The 15,695-nt window shown below is 42.8% G+C and overlaps 1 protein-coding gene across 1 annotated transcript in view; it reads left to right on the forward strand.

Moving 5' to 3' along the window:
• The window catches only part of OSBP (oxysterol binding protein), a gene marked incomplete at its 5' end in the record, with an annotated part of 28,810 nt that extends 14,655 nt beyond the window's left edge, over positions 1 to 14,155 (forward strand). The window contains 7 exons of the mRNA XM_025046312.1: positions 2,120 to 2,365; positions 2,630 to 2,750; positions 9,623 to 9,726; positions 10,716 to 10,811; positions 11,634 to 11,815; positions 12,607 to 12,827; positions 12,926 to 14,155. Of these exons, the coding sequence (XP_024902080.1) occupies positions 2,120 to 2,365; positions 2,630 to 2,750; positions 9,623 to 9,726; positions 10,716 to 10,811; positions 11,634 to 11,815; positions 12,607 to 12,827; positions 12,926 to 13,068 (1,113 nt within the window). The remainder of the gene's footprint in view (positions 1 to 2,119; positions 2,366 to 2,629; positions 2,751 to 9,622; positions 9,727 to 10,715; positions 10,812 to 11,633; positions 11,816 to 12,606; positions 12,828 to 12,925) is intronic.
• Between the last annotated feature and the right edge of the window lie 1,540 nt (positions 14,156 to 15,695).

Raw genomic sequence — 15,695 nt, forward strand, 5'->3', positions numbered from 1 at the left:
CTTTCTTCTAGCTGACCAACGGTTACGGCTTCCTGCCGTTGCTAACCTTGAGGTTGCTAACCTTGAGGTTGTCTTTTTTGGCTGCCCAGCTCTCCATCAGCTATAGAACGAATTCCCTGCTTCTTTCCACTTTAAAGTCACGGATTCATTTGTTTCCCTATTAACCCTCTGAGTGTTAAAATGACCGATAGGAAAAGCTTGGCACTTTTAGAGAAACTATGGTTCCTGGAGCAGTTGTTGGGAGCAGGGCTGTGTGCGTGAAAAGTGACGATAGCTTCAGGACACATCGATCCTGGTCCCAGGCAGTGCTGATGTGTCTTGTCCAGCTCAGAGCTAAGAAATCAGAATCCTGGCCTGACGTAGAACTGAACTGACACTTAGGTGTCATCCAGTAGTCATGTAGTCACCGGGAGAGGACATCACCCATGCCCAGTCTTCCTCAAAGTATATAGAAATAATTACTTAACGTTGTCTAAAATTCTGCCACTGAGAGATTTTGTTGGCATAGGTCGTAAGCACCATCTTTTAAAAAGACTTTTGAGGATTCAAGTTTTATCCGTCTGTTGCCCCTCCGCATGCATTTTTCTTATCATAGTGCTCTTCTCCCAGTGTCAAGGTGGCTCTGGAGTGTGGCACACTGGCTTGGTTGAGGGTCAGTAGATCCTACTTCCCCTAAGAAGGCTGGTCTAATATTGGTCCCGTGGCTCTGTCTTCGTTGGGAAATTTTATAGAAATTTGTGGTATATTTCTCAAAGAAAAAAGCAGGCTGCGGTATATTATTTATTTTATTTTTTAGAAATGTACAAATGCATAGAAACAAACATGAAAAATCTTAATAATGGTTATCTTTGGGTGATGGCACTTAAAGTAAATGTTTTCCTTCATACTTTGGTTTCAAAGTTTGTTATAGTGAAAATGACAAGATATTTCATATTTGCGAGGACGGTAAATATTAGGGGAGTATGTGGCTCAGGGATTGGCAGGTAGGAGGTTGGAAGAAAATGCAGAAAAAGAGGTGGGATCATAGGTAAGAAAAATGTTTTTGTTTGGTTCGTTTAACTGAAATATTGCTCTATGCCAGCACCATTCAATGGATGGGAATATTCCTTTCTCTGTCCTCTGGACTCAGAACTCAGGCTGGTAATATTCAGGCCCATCTAACGGTATTGCAGATTAAATAAATTTTATGAGCTAACCTGGAAACCTAACCTTTTATTTTTTTTAGCATTTGTAAAAATACTGTTGTCATCTTAAATTCCAGTCAATTGAGAAGGTAACTCTTTTTCGAAGATGAGGAGGGTGGGGAGACAATGTCTCTTTTGTTCAGTTCTCTACACCCAGTGAGTCAAAGGGTCTGGCACACAGGAGGGCTCAATAAATATTTGCGGAATGAAAAAGCGAATGAACGAACAAATGAACATCTTCTCCCTGACAGCAGCACACAAATATCTAGTGACAGAGTGCCCTAAGTTGGCTCTGGAACTTGAAAAGTGGAAACACTCACCCCCCTTTCGTGAGCACTCCAGGTCCAAAAGAACAACCGTCCAGCTCAGAGCTAAGAAGTCAGACTCCAGGCCTGGTGTAGAACCGAACCGACACTTAGCGATCATCTAGTCCCAGAGGGAGTGGAAACTAACTTTCGTAATGTTTTTCTTTTGCTAACCAGCACTTGCCAGTACTTAAAAGTTACTAACCTTCCTTTCTTCCCTCAAGAATTTTAAATACCTAACTTTCTCTCCAAGTATACTTGTGCTAAAATACATTTCCTCTTTTATTCATTCATTCAATACCTATTTGCTGACGGTCTCCTACATCCAGCGCATCGATGACTCTCAGATATGCAGTAATGAACAGAAGAGGCGTGGTTCCCACCTCAAAGAGCTCATAGTTAGTGAAATAAATGAAAATGGTGCCGTATTCCACTCACTGACGTGCGCAGTTGGCCAGGGAGAACAGATCACTTGCAGATCTTAAGAGTTAATCTATTCAGCGAAGGCCTCTCCTCTTCCCAGTGATGGGCTTCATCATCGCGACATCTCAATATGTCCACCTGCAAAAATTAAACTGTCTCTTACAGAGGTGTGGGCAAAGGTTTTTATATCTGTTTTTTTCCTGACAGGTGAACTTTAATGAGCCCTTATCCATGCTTCAGCGCCTTACTGAAGATCTGGAATACCATGAGCTGTTAGACCGAGCTGCAAAATGTGAGAACTCTCTAGAACAGCTCTGTTATGTTGCAGCTTTCACCGTGTCCTCCTACTCCACTACTGTCTTCCGTACCAGCAAGCCATTCAACCCACTTCTTGGGGAGACCTTCGAGCTGGACCGATTAGAGGAGAATGGGTACCGATCCCTCTGTGAGCAGGTAAAGGCGCCTTGAGACCGTGACACATGTCCTTTTTGAAGAAACGCATGACTTTTTTGGTTGCTCCCCTGGGTACTATGTTTGCAGAAGTTCCAGTCCCTGTCACCCGGCCCAGGACTTCCACACTGGAGGCTCTAGTGTTCAGCTACTATTGTGGACATAAAAATGTCAAGTGCGACTTTTGCGTGTTTATCGTCACTTACTAGACAGTATCTTTTCCTTCTCCTTTCTTCCTTGTTAATTTGAACCACTGATTTCTTCAAGGTGAGTCATCATCCCCCTGCTGCTGCACACCATGCTGAGTCCAAAAATGGCTGGACATTGCGTCAGGAAATCAAAATCACCAGCAAGTTTCGAGGCAAATACCTCTCCATCATGCCCCTCGGTAAGGCCACCATCTTTGTAAGATATTAGTGTTCCAGGAACGGAAGATTTTCTGGCATGAGGGAAGATCACTGGTTTAGGTGACAAGAGACCAAAGTCTGATTTGGTTAACCTTACTAGCTGGCTTCGTGCACGTCATTTAACTTCTCAGCTATCGAATGAGTGAGGAGGCGTGAGACTCTGTAAGGACCCATCCAGTCATAAGTTTTTTGTCCTCTTAGCTATATTTAATGCATCTTTAAGTATGATTTTTAAAAGTAAATTCTAATATAAAAAAAAAAATTATCTCTTAACTGATGTTGTTTCTTCTATTACCCTAGAAATCAGATTCTCTCTATAAATCAAAGTTCTTGTGACTACAAGGTTAGTTTCTTAGCTACCCCTCCTACCTCTCCTCACCTTTCTCTCCCTCTCTCTTCCTCTGTCAGATGGATTAGGTATTATTTATATAATGGCTGAACTCCAGGTAAGATGAAACTTTATTTTAAAAGATCGTATTGGATCACAAGTTAATTTTGCACCAAGATCAAAAAGATTAGGCCTTGGAACAGGAATCCTAATATGCAATGTTAGAGAGTCTGTAACTTTAAGGGAAATGAGATTACTCAAAAAGTATAGCAGAGATTCTCGATACTCTGTTGAACTAGAGCAGCCACATTTGGCCATGTGTGTACTGAAGAGTGAATGCTGGTCTGCAGAAGAAGCAGCACAAAGCACATAGAAACCAAATGGCTCCCTAAAGACAGAGCCGACAGTGACTGCCCGAGCTCCTGTCTCCTGGCTTTCTGTCTCCCAGTTTGGGTCTCTCGTGAGGCATGGCCGCGGTGCTTGGTTAGTGTGGTATAGCCATCTTCTTTAATAAATGTCCCTCTCTCCCAGAAACACAAAATGGAGCAGGTGTAGTGCAAAGAAGGAATTAGCCAGAAAAAAGTTGAGGAATGTTGGCAATTCCGAAAGGAAAAAGGGAACTGGCGTGTTAACTGTCCCTTCATGGTTAATATGCAAAAGGCCCTTAAATGAAAAGGAGACTGAGTGATTTTGGTCTTGATCTTCACGGGGGATATTTTAAAAAGTCTAACTGCTGAATTCTCTTTAAAGCTAGTGATTACAGAAGTATTAGGTTAAGAGTAGTAAATGCCTGGGATGATCACACCTAATTTGCAGAAGTCGGGTGTCACTGGGCCTATAGCAGTGTGACTCTCCCCCATGGAGAAGAGTTTCAGGGGCCACCTGAGGCTCTCCAAAGAGATGGATTATATTTAGTTCTAAGGAGGGTTCTATATACATTAAAAGTAGCAATAAACCTAACTTACCAGTGATGTGCTATACATTTCTCTAAAATTTGACTAATCTAGAATTCTTTGAAGGGTAAATAACTGTATAAACATGTCTAAGTGACGGATCTAATTTTTTTAGAGTTAAATATCTTTGATAGGATTCCATTCCTATGGCTATTTAAGAATTCAGGTTACTCAGGTGTGTTGTTTTAAGTCCCTCCATTCGTTAGGACTGAGTACCTGCCATGTACCAGGCATGGTTCTAGGTGCTGGGGAAACTAAGTGAACAGAACTCAGACACAAGCCTTCATAAGGAAATTGAACAAAGAATTGACATAGTGACAGGATGCCGAATACAGAAATATAGAGAGTGGTATTCCCAGACACTAGCCCTGGGGGCGGCTGTAGTTCATACATTTGGGTCCGTGACTTGGAAGGAGAATTGTACGGTGAAACTTTGACATTCTCAGTGGTACTCAGCTTATAGGTGGTAAATTCTGAGTTGGCAACAAATGTCTCTGAAGAAAGATACATGAACAGGATTGTGAGCGAATAGGCAGATAGATGTTTTTTTGAGGTGGCGGCAGGTGATCTGAGTCTTCTTGTAAAATAGACTTAAAAGGTTAGAATTCTTGCAATCGCAAAAAGAATTTTTCCAGAAAATATGATTGAAGTTTGTAAAATGATGAAGACTATGATAGAGGTAAATATGAATTTTCTCATTGAGTTCCAAGGTATTGGAACTAGGTGATAACCCCGAAGTTTAAAGAGACACGTTTGGATAGGGATATTATTTTATGGGTTCGGAATTCCCTAACCCAAGAAGAACCACGATTTGAGAATGCGAATGAAGCAGCCACTCAGCCTGTCGATCTCTGTGTCAATGATACTGCTGGGCTCCTTGGACCTTGAATTTGCCCCTGAATGGTACTTTAGTCAAAAAAGTCCCCTCATATATTTTATCCATATTTCCAGTTTCTAAGTTCCTTTTAATAGAGTGTTTAATAAGACACTAGTAAAGTGTTTACATTTGTTATAGTTATTGACGAGGTAGAATTTACATCTCCTATTTTGGTATTTGTTTTCTGTACATCTTGTGTTTTTGTCCTTCTATTCCTCCGTTAGTGCCTTCTTTCTGTGTTAAGTAGATGTTTTTCTAGTTTACCATTTTAGTTCTCTTGTTATTTCTTTTACTGTATTTTTAAAGGTATTCTTGTAGTGGTTATCCTAGGTGTTAGTTAACTTCTAATAGTCTAGTGGAGATTAATACCAACTTTTCTGAATAGTATACAAAACCGTTGTCACTTATGTGGATCCATTACCTTTTCCTTCCTTCATGCTTTTATTTTCCTACAAATTGTATTTTTTTGCATTATAATTCCATCAACGTAGTTTTATAACTTGCTTTATGTGGTTGTCTTTTAACTTAGGAGGAAAAAAGAACTGTGAGCAAAAGATGTTTATATAGTTTTATTGTAGTTTTCTTCAATGATCACTTCATTTCTTTTTTTTTTTTTCTTTATTTTTTACTGTAGATTTAAGTTACTGTCTAGTGTCCCTTTATTTCACCTCGAAGGACTTTAGTATTTCTTGAAGGGCAGATGAGCTAGCTATGCATTTTTTTAGTTTTTGTTTATCTGGAATGTCTTAAGTTCTCCTATTTTTTTTTTTTTTTTAATAAAGAATAGTTTGGCTGGTTATAGAATTCTTGATTTGACAACCTTTTTCAGCGTTTTGAATGTGTCATCTCACATTCTGCCATGGTTTCTGATTATCTTATTTAGGATCGTTTTTCTCTTGCTGCTTTCAAGATTCTCTGTCTTTGTGTTTTAATAGTTTGGTTATGATGGATTTCAGCGCGGTGCTCTTTGAGTTTATCCTACATGGAGTTTATTGAGGTTCTTGGATGTGTAGATTAGTGTATTTATCAAATTCAGGAATTTCTGGCTACTGGTTCTTCAGCTGTACACCATCTTGGGCAGCTGCTTTGTTAAACAGTTGCCACTGATGGTTTTGATAATCACTTTGGAAAAGGCTGTTTGAGGTGCTAGTGTTCTTGATTATACTGAGGAGCAAACATATGTGTCTTTACTCCACCATTCCGGAGGTGGCTCTTCCCCTTCATACGTCTTAAATGGCTCTATTTTTAGATCTTTAACTTAATGTCAAGTTTTCAAGACACAATATTACATAAAGGAAGGCAGTCATAGGACATTCTTTGTTTTTCCACTATTCCCGGAGCTGAAAGGGACACTACAGAACAGGTACATCATCAGGGTGGGATATAGGATTATGGTATCAGGCTATACAGATGTTCTGATCATTTTGAACTTCAGCTCTGGCATTCTCTAGCTGTGTGACCTTGGGCAAATGACTTGACCTATCTGAGCTCAGAGTCTTCGTTGGTAAAATGGGAATGTGGTAGGCTGCATAAGGCCCCTCTCCCCCAAAATATTTTTACATTCTAGTCACCAGAACCTATGAATATATCATTTTACATAATGAAAGGAACTTTGTAAGTGTGGTTATGTTAAGGATCTCGAGATGGGGAGCTAATCCTGGTTTATTCCTTGGGTTCAGTATAATCACAAGGGTTGTTATGAAAGGGAGGCCTGAGGATCAGAGTCAGTGACAACAGAAACAAGAGATGTGAGTGATGCTAGAAAGGGAACACAACCAAAGGAAGCAGGTGACCGCGAGAAGCCGGAAAAGGCAAGAAAATAGATTCTCCCCTAGAGGTTTCAGAAGGGTCACAGCCCTTCTGACACTTTGATTTTTAGACTCTGACCTGCAGAACTGTAAGAGCAGAAACTGTGTTATTTTAAGCCACTAAACGTGGCACTGGTTCCATCAGCAATAAGAAACAAATCTAGAGGATAGAGCAACTGCAGCTGAGGTATCAGCAGATATTTGAGTGCCACCATATGCCGGGAAATCTTGTAGGTGCTATGGGTACCGTAGTGAACAAAAACCACTTTGCTCTCGTTTAGCTTGTGTTCTTGTCTTAAGCAGAAGACAAAGCGAATATATAAATAATTTAATTTTCTATGGTGTGAAGTCTATGAAGAAAATAAAGTGGAGATATCTCAGAGGTTAATGGAGAAACAAGTATGCGTGTGGTTCCTTCGATAGAGTAGTCAAGGAAATCCGCTCTGAAAGGGTTAACGTTTGAGCAGAGACCTAATAACAAAAAAATCAACCAAAAGATGGTTTGTGGGAGAGCATTCCAGACAGAGAGAACCCCAAAGGTAAAGCCCTGAGGGGGGAACAAGTATCGCATGCATGAGAAGCAGTGAGGCTGGCTCAGCATGAGTGGGGGTGGCGGGGCGTGGATGATGTCAGAGAGTTTTCTTCTAATCGCAGTGGAAAATCATTGAGAGGTTTGATGCAGTGCACTAAGTTGATATGACATGTTGATATGACATGAAGATTCAAGAGACCATTTTGACTAGAGACTTTAAGGGGCAAAAGTAGAAGCTGGGAGACCAAAAAAGAAGTTGTTATAGAAGTTTAGGCCAGAGATGATGGGGAATAGGCTGCAGTGGCTGTGGAAGAGTCATTCATTGAGCAAGAGGTGTAGGGTATGTGTTAGAAATGGTCGTGAATGAGATAATGTGTGAGGAGGACATAGCACAGCATCTGGTACACAGCAGTGCTCTCAGCAGAGTTCCCGTTACTGTTAATGTCATTGTCACCGTCACCACCCCTGCTGCTACAGCAGCCAGGACTGCTTTAATCTTTTGTGCAAGAAAGACACAACTAAGCCACAACTAAGCCACAATCAGTGTTCGTGTGTGTAGTGGTTACAGAGGGAGCTTAGAGTTATACCATTACTAGAATTAACTGTTTTATAAGTATGTGTGTATATGTGTGTGTGTGTGTGTGTGTGTGTGTGTGTGTGTGTAAAATCTTTAAATTTTTTTATTATTTTGAATCTTCAGCCACCTCTCTTCAAACCATTGATTTTGGTTTGGTATTCATTTGCAATTAACTCACAGGCACACGAGAAGACTATATCTACTGAATACCTATTATGTTTCAAGCATTTTACTGGGCAAACAGACACATTTAAGGAACAACTAGATGTGGTTACTGGTTTGTGGTTTACAGGTGGATAAAACCAAGGCCTAGGCAAGTTAAAAACATCCCCAGGGTGTAGTACTGCAGCGCCATTCTGGTACTGGGACTGGTACATTCTGGTACCGCTTGGATTCACACCAACCCTGTCAGTTAAAGCATGGTCTCCAGCAAGTCTGCCCTTACTTCACATGTCAGCCACGTGTTTGGAGGGCCCCAGACCACCTGCACATCTGACCAACTGGCTATAAATTCAGGGGTTCCCCCCTCAAAAAGAAAGAAATTCAGGGGTTCCCACAGTTCCTTCAGGTTTGATAATTGGCAGAATGACTCAGGACTCAGGAAAATGCTATCCTTGCTAATACAGTTTTATTGTAAGAGGTACAAATCAGGACCAGCCAAACGAAGAGAGAAACAGAGGGTAAGGTCTGGGAGGGTCCCGAACAGAGAGCTTCCACGCCCCCTCCCCATGGAACCAGGGCACATCACCCTCCTGGCACATTCATATGTTCACCAACCAGGAAGCTCCAGCAAGCTTCGTTGTCAAGAGATTTTATTGGGGTTTTATTATATAGGTATGGTCGATCGAATCATTGGCCACATGATTGAACTGCATATCCAGGCCTCCTTCCCTCTCTGGAGGGAAGGGAATGTCATTCCCAGGAGGTGGGGCGATCCAGCCCTTATCAGGTGGCTCAAAGCCCCAGTCTCTAATCACGTGGCATGGCTTTCTGTCCTGCCCTCATTTTGGGTCATCTTGCTAGCAGAAGCTATCTGGGGGCCCACCATGATGACTCACTGGCATAAACTTTCAGAGTCACTGTGAATAACAAAGACATTACTATCACTTGGGAAATTCCAAGGGCTTAGGGCTTAGATATTTCTTTCCAGGAACCATGGAAAGAGCAGACAAATTCTTTATTATACAACACAGGGTCACACATCTAAAGAGTAGCGGAGCCAAGACTGAATCCTGTCCTGTCTGACCCCAAAACCCCTACTCTATCCATCACTCCTTTTCATTGTTGAAGCCCTTAGATGGGTGACCCATAAGGTCACACAGCTAGTTACTAAAAATAGGGTCTGGCCCCCAGTACTGACCGCCAGTGTATGCTCCTTCCCACAATGCAATTCTGTTTTTTCATGTTGAGGCAGATTTGACCTGTTCCTATAAATTTTGCAGCTGGTATGATGGACACAGCTGGTGAAAAGATTGGGGGGGTTACTTTCATTTTTATTTCTACAATTGCACAATATTGCTTCCTAGATAAGCTGTATCAGTTGTCAGTGTTTGTCATCATTTCGTTATGTTTTTCTCATAAATTTAAAAATCAAGCGAAAAGATTCAGTCAGTGTTTCTAACATTTAAGAAAGTTATAAATTCGTTTCGATTTATTGGTTTTTTTTCTTTTAAAAGTAAGAAATATCAAAAGAAAATCAACCCATTCTTATTTCTAGCTCACATAGTGATATTTTTTCTAATATTTGGTTTAATTTATGTGCCTCTCTCTGCTTCCAGGTAGCATCCACTGTATTTTCCATGCAACTGGGCACCACTACACTTGGAAGAAAGTTACCACAACAGTGCACAACATTATTGTGGGCAAGTTGTGGATAGACCAGGTGAGCACAGGTGCCCATGCGTTTCCGAAGTTCAGAAGAATACCTCCTTAGGTACATCTTTGCAGTACTCAGGACACACGAACTAGCCCCAAACTGTTGTTACCTATCAGTTTCTCCTAGGAATTTCTCTCAGCCTCCCTGAGTTTCTGTACCACAAAGTATTATTTATAAATGACCAAGTAATAACATTCATTGGGATTATGTCAGACACTATGACGGATACAGGAAAATAATAAACACGGCTCCCATTCTTCATCCTTTCCTTATTCATTAGACATTTACTACCAAGCTGAGTACCAGGTCCTGGGGATACAAAGTCAGATGAGACGTTGTCTTCAGAGAGTTACTGTATCATTGACGATGTGACAAATATGTGTACGTCGAAAAGTATTTAACAAAATACAGTAGAATAAGAGGTGTACTAAGTTAATATCTTTTTAATTGTCAGTATGCTCTTAAGACAATGGTCGCAGTAAATTCAGAAGAGGGAATACTGTCTGAGCATCAGGAAAAGTCCCAGCTGTGTGACTTAAGCTTCATCTTAAAGAGTGGTTTGGGACTCAGAAGATTGAGAGGAGAAGAAAATAAAATGAATAAAGTATATAGAAAGGCCTGCCATATGTAACCTTGAAATAGCAAGGAGAGTACTTTGATTTAAGCATGGAGTTCCTGAAAGGTACTAGTGGAGGATCAGTTTGGAAAAGTAAATTATTATGTAAATACCAGTATATGTGCTGAAGGTCAAATCATGCCACCTAACATGTGACACACACACACACACAAAAACAAAGGTCATTTGGTCTTCATTCCAACCTGGGATCCAAGGTGACATTTCCTGCCCCATCTCACAGTTGGCTAAGACCTGAATCTTAAGCAAGAGAGTGCTAGAATGGAAGACTGAAAATAAAGAATTGTGAGGCATAGTGTTGCTAGATATTCACATCATCCAGTCTTTATAAAACTAATCCATGATTCTTTTCATTTTATAGTCTGGTGAGATTGATATTGTGAATCACAAGACAGGAGACAAGTGCAATCTTAAATTTGTTCCTTATAGCTACTTTTCTCGGGATGTAGCAAGAAAGGTAAGAGAAGTTGGAATTTAAATTGTTTCATTTAACATGTATCCATTTGAAAGCCTACTCCTTTGGGACCGGAATGTGAAATGGGTGGATGGGTGGGTGGGTGGATGGATGGATGAATAAGTAGGTAGATAAACAGATAATCTAAATATATATATTTTTTCCTAAATATATATTTATCCTAAATACATATATAAATATAAATATAAATATATATACACATATGGTGATTCAAAAAAAAAAAGAGGTAAAGGAGAAAGCAAGAAAGGGGATCTGTTGCATTACTAAAACAAAATCCTCCTTCTGGAAACAACAAGAAAGTAAAAGTCACGAGCAATGAGAGACCGAAAATAGGAAACAGAGGAGGGACTAATAAAAGGATTATAGGAAGAAGGGGTGGGCACTTTGACCCTGTGAATGAGTCTGAGCACAAGTTGTGTGTGACCCCACAGTGGAAGGGTGCCGTGAGAATTCTGGTGGGAGAGCGAAGAATAGTTGGGGATTTAAATCCATTTGTGGCTCTCTCTGATTTCTGGAGAGAAGAAAACACCATGATTCTGAGCACCAGTCAGATCCTTTTTCTACATGTTATCATTACTTCAAAAACTACAATAAAATGGTAATGAAACCTCCAACTCATGGCTCAGTTATTTTAAGCAGCTTAAGAAAATTTAACAAAATAATTTGGACGACTCCATGGCATTTGTCATAACAGGATTTAACCGGCATTTACCCTAGGACTTTGGTTTCCGGAAGAGTCGTCAGGTAAGGTAACTCACGATGGCTGTGGTCTGTACTCTAAAGCTCTGCTGTCCATCCTTGCAGGTGACAGGAGAAGTGACAGATCCATCAGGAAAAGTTCACTTTGTCCTCCTGGGCACGTGGGATGAGAAAATGGATTGTTTCAAAGTACAACCAGTCATTGGGGAAAATGGGGGTGACGCTCGACAGAGAGGCCATGAAGCTGAGGAAAGCAGGGTCATGCTGTGGAAGAGGAACCCTCTACCGTGAGTATCGGCAGGCCTGCCGCCCGGGGTCCTGTGGCCTCAGCCCAGGAGCCGTACTGGTGGCATTTCTGCCTCCCCTCCCACCTAATTCTGTGAGAGACTGAGCAAGAGAAATCTATACCTTTGGCGAGATCACCAGAAGGTTGTTGTATGGCTGGAGATGTAGCATGCCCTGTCCTAAGACAGTTCAAACTAATCACACCATTTCTTCCCAGCCATATTTGGTGCTTTCTGTAGGGTCCTTTGGATTGTGGTTACTTTTCTATAATTTAGAGCAAAACCATTTAGAAGTGGCTAGAAGGGAAGTTACCTACCACCTGTTACCATTTTGCCTAAAGGCCCAGCAGCAATATCAAACTTTCTGAGATAATGTACAGGACTTTGGAAATAAGATGGAGGCCGTTTGTCTCCTGTCATCATTTAATATGTAGTAATAGCCAGTCTGTAGTCATAGCCAAGATTATCCCAGGAAGAGGTTAGAAAGAAAGCAGAGGAAACAGGAATAAGGAATTTTCATTTACTAGAATGTTTCATTCTTCCTAATGAACTTCTTCAGCCGAGCACAACACCAGCCCAGGAAACTGGAACCGAATGATGCTGGGGAGACGATGAGGAGTGGTTCAGTCAGGGCCTCTGAGTTGTGGGGGAGATGACATGGTCCTTGAGCCTTTGCATTTGTCGAACAGCCTCAGTGATGTAGTCTTTTGGCAGTGTGCCTAGTTGTTGCTCCCTAACTAGCTAGGGCCTGGGCTCTGGCATCACCCTTTCTCTTTCTCATCTTTGACTTTTAGGAAGAATGCAGAAAACATGTACTACTTCTCAGAGCTTGCCCTGACTCTCAATGCCTGGGAAGTGGGCACGGCCCCCACAGACAGCCGGTTACGGCCAGACCAGAGACTGATGGAGAATGGGCGCTGGGATGAAGCAAATGCTGAGAAGCAGCGCCTGGAAGAAAAACAAAGGCTTTCCAGGAAGAAACGAGAAGCAGAAGCTGTGAAAGCCACAGAGGACGGTAACGAACCTGCCTTCTACTCGATTTCTTGATGGGTAGAGAATACCAACGTGTTTGAGGCTCTAATTCTGTTTTGATTTGCCCTCTTTCCCTTTCAGGCACACCCTACGATCCCTATAAGGCACTGTGGTTTGAGCGGAAGAAGGACCCTGTTACCAAGGAGTTAACTCATATTTATAGGGGAGGATACTGGGAGTGTAAAGAAAAACAGGACTGGAACTCGTGCCCGGACATTTTCTGAACCTTCGGCAGTCACAAAAAAGGAGGAGCCAAAGGCGAAGAGGACAGAGGATGTGCGGGAAAGCCGGCCATTGGGACTCTCTTACCGAGTGCTTTCCTCAAGTTTGTCTGTCTTAACCAATCATTTTTTCCAAATCAATCACCAGAAGCAGACACCAGTGGTGGTGATTGGCTGGTTGCCTTAGCTGATTGAAACAAACTGAAATTGACATACTAGATACCTATGTTTGTAAGAGAGTTTAGTGGCTGGACGTTAGCGGTTTTCCACCTCTGCAAAGTCAAGTACTCTTGGCTCTTCCTTCTCCCTGTGCCCCCATTTAAGATGATGTCATTCGCCCTCCCCTTTTAGTGCCCTGCTCAGCCAAGATCTACGCAAGATGATGATTCAGGGGCATTTTGGTGCTGTTCAGAGCAAGAGCTGATTTTTGAAGTCCCTTTAAAAGGAAACATGTAAGACTTATCAACGGAGGCATCGCGAATGATTGTGGTGGAGCTGAGGCTGACGTGCTGAAATGAGTTCACCAGTGGGGTCAGTTTCTTGGGGGGACGTCGGTGCAGAGAGAACTGCGTTTTGGACCGCTCGCCAGGGGGACCGTTCTGTATAGTTGGAATATTTAGTTATATTCTTGGAAGTTGCCATCTTCACTCACGTAAAACACCCTGCTACTGTTCTCCATCTTCTTTGACAGCAGCCGGAGGCCACCTGTGCTGGTCGGTAGGCGGGTAGCGGTGTCCTCACAAAGGGGTTTTGCGGACTTGCTCAGGCGGAGAACTTTTGAGAACACAAGGCAGGATGGAAAAAGACCGCTAGCCACTTTCGCTTTCCCAGTTCCTCCTCACCCCCATCCTTCATTGCCTTTCTTGCTTCTCTGCTCTTGGCACACCACCAGTCGGGGGCCGTGCCCCAGTGTGGAGCGAAACGTTGCCTCCCGTTCTGATACACTTCAGAATCTGAGAGGACTTCATCTGGAATAAGAGTTGTCACCATCTCTCAAGCCCCATGGACTGGAGCCACTTATGGAATAATGTGTTAAATATCTGTATATTATATATATGTAGAGAAAAATCTAATTTTTTGTTCGATTTTCCTTCTTCCCATTAAGAATCTTGTTTTTTGATATCGCTCGTCTCCCTGGGACTGTTCCGGGTGTGTGGGCGTGGAGCGGAGCCTCTGCTTCGCACCTTGAGGGGACAGACTCAGCCGGAGCAGGATCATGTCTGGCAGCCACTGAACAGGGGTTAGCCAGTGTTTGCATCATGGGGCGCCCACCGCTGTCCAGTCTGCTCTCCTAATTACCTGACTCTTGAAAATGAAAACCTCTTTCCTGCCTTTTTTCCTCCTTTTCGTCAGGAAGAGTATTGGTCAAAAGTCAGGAGGGTAATTTCCAGTTCATTCTGCCTCTGTCCAAATCACAGCACACAGCCGAGTCCCAAAAGAACCTTCTTCCAAGGACCCGGGGCTGACAGCAGCGTCACACGCGTGGGTGAGCGACCTGCTCCTGCTGGGCCTCGGCTTCCTCCGTTTTTGTTCTCTCTCTGTTTCCGTTGTCTTGAGAAACCTCGCCCCGAGCAACCCACCCTTGGTTGAGGATCACACATTGAGGTGCCTTCCTTGTATGCTTTTTGTTTCGTGTTTTTTGTTTCTGTTCCTTAACAGCTGAGCCTCAGCCAGGGTGTGGGTTGTTAGCGGGCAATGTCATTCCAGAGGAAGCCAGCCCGCCGGGGAAGCTGGGTTTATAGTGGGTCGATAGTGCGCCTAGTCCCTCCCCACCGCCCTCCTTCCCCGTTGTGATGAGAGAGGGGCAGGTGCTGGGGAGCTGCCCACCAACCTGATGCCCAGCACGAGCAAGGGGCTGTCTGGGGCTTCCTTCAAGGAGGCCTGCGAAAGTGTGACCTGATGAATAGACGGGCTTGAGACAGTGGGACTCCCTCAACTACGCTGAACCTCCCCACTTTGTCCCCCGCTTCCTTCCTACACCGTCTGCCCTACATCTCCAGCCCGATCCCCCATCAGATTCCTGCTAACGGAAGAAGCTTCAAGTCCTTCAGGTGAAATAAAGTCACATCAAAACAAAACATATATTTTAGGTTTTTTTGCCTTATTGTTTTTTTCCAAGAAAACTACTAAATTAAATAATTTTTAAAAAGTCATATTGGTCGTCTGATTCACTTCTAACTAGGTAAATGGTGGTGGGAGGAGTTGGAGAACAGGCCTGGTGATTTGTTCTCGCGAGTCTGGGAGACTGATCTTCGTGGGAAAACTGGGCCCAGATTCGCAGGCGCTTCCGGAAGCCCGGGACCGGAAGAGCAGTGCGCACAGCCCCTGCTGCTGCACTGGGGTGCAGTCGTCAGCAGGCCCCCTTGGGACAGGGGGATCGTCTCTAGTGTTATCGATATCGGGCCTGTTTCACTCAAAAAATAAACATGTTCTTGAATTTAATTTGTCCATTTAGATTCTCAAATTCTTAGTCGTTTCACGCAGGGATTCAAATCTATATTTGAAACATAAGCAATTGCATATCGACTGACTGTGGCGAGAAGACAGTGAAAATGCTGGTTTAGGTTTTCTCCGTAAGGCAAGGAGGGAGCAGGGTGATCAAAGGGGCCTGGGGAGGCTGTGGGGAGGGC

Source organism: Pteropus alecto, unplaced genomic scaffold (genome assembly GCF_000325575.1).
Source record: "Pteropus alecto unplaced genomic scaffold, ASM32557v1 scaffold43, whole genome shotgun sequence".
Taxonomy (NCBI): Eukaryota; Metazoa; Chordata; class Mammalia; order Chiroptera; family Pteropodidae; genus Pteropus; species Pteropus alecto.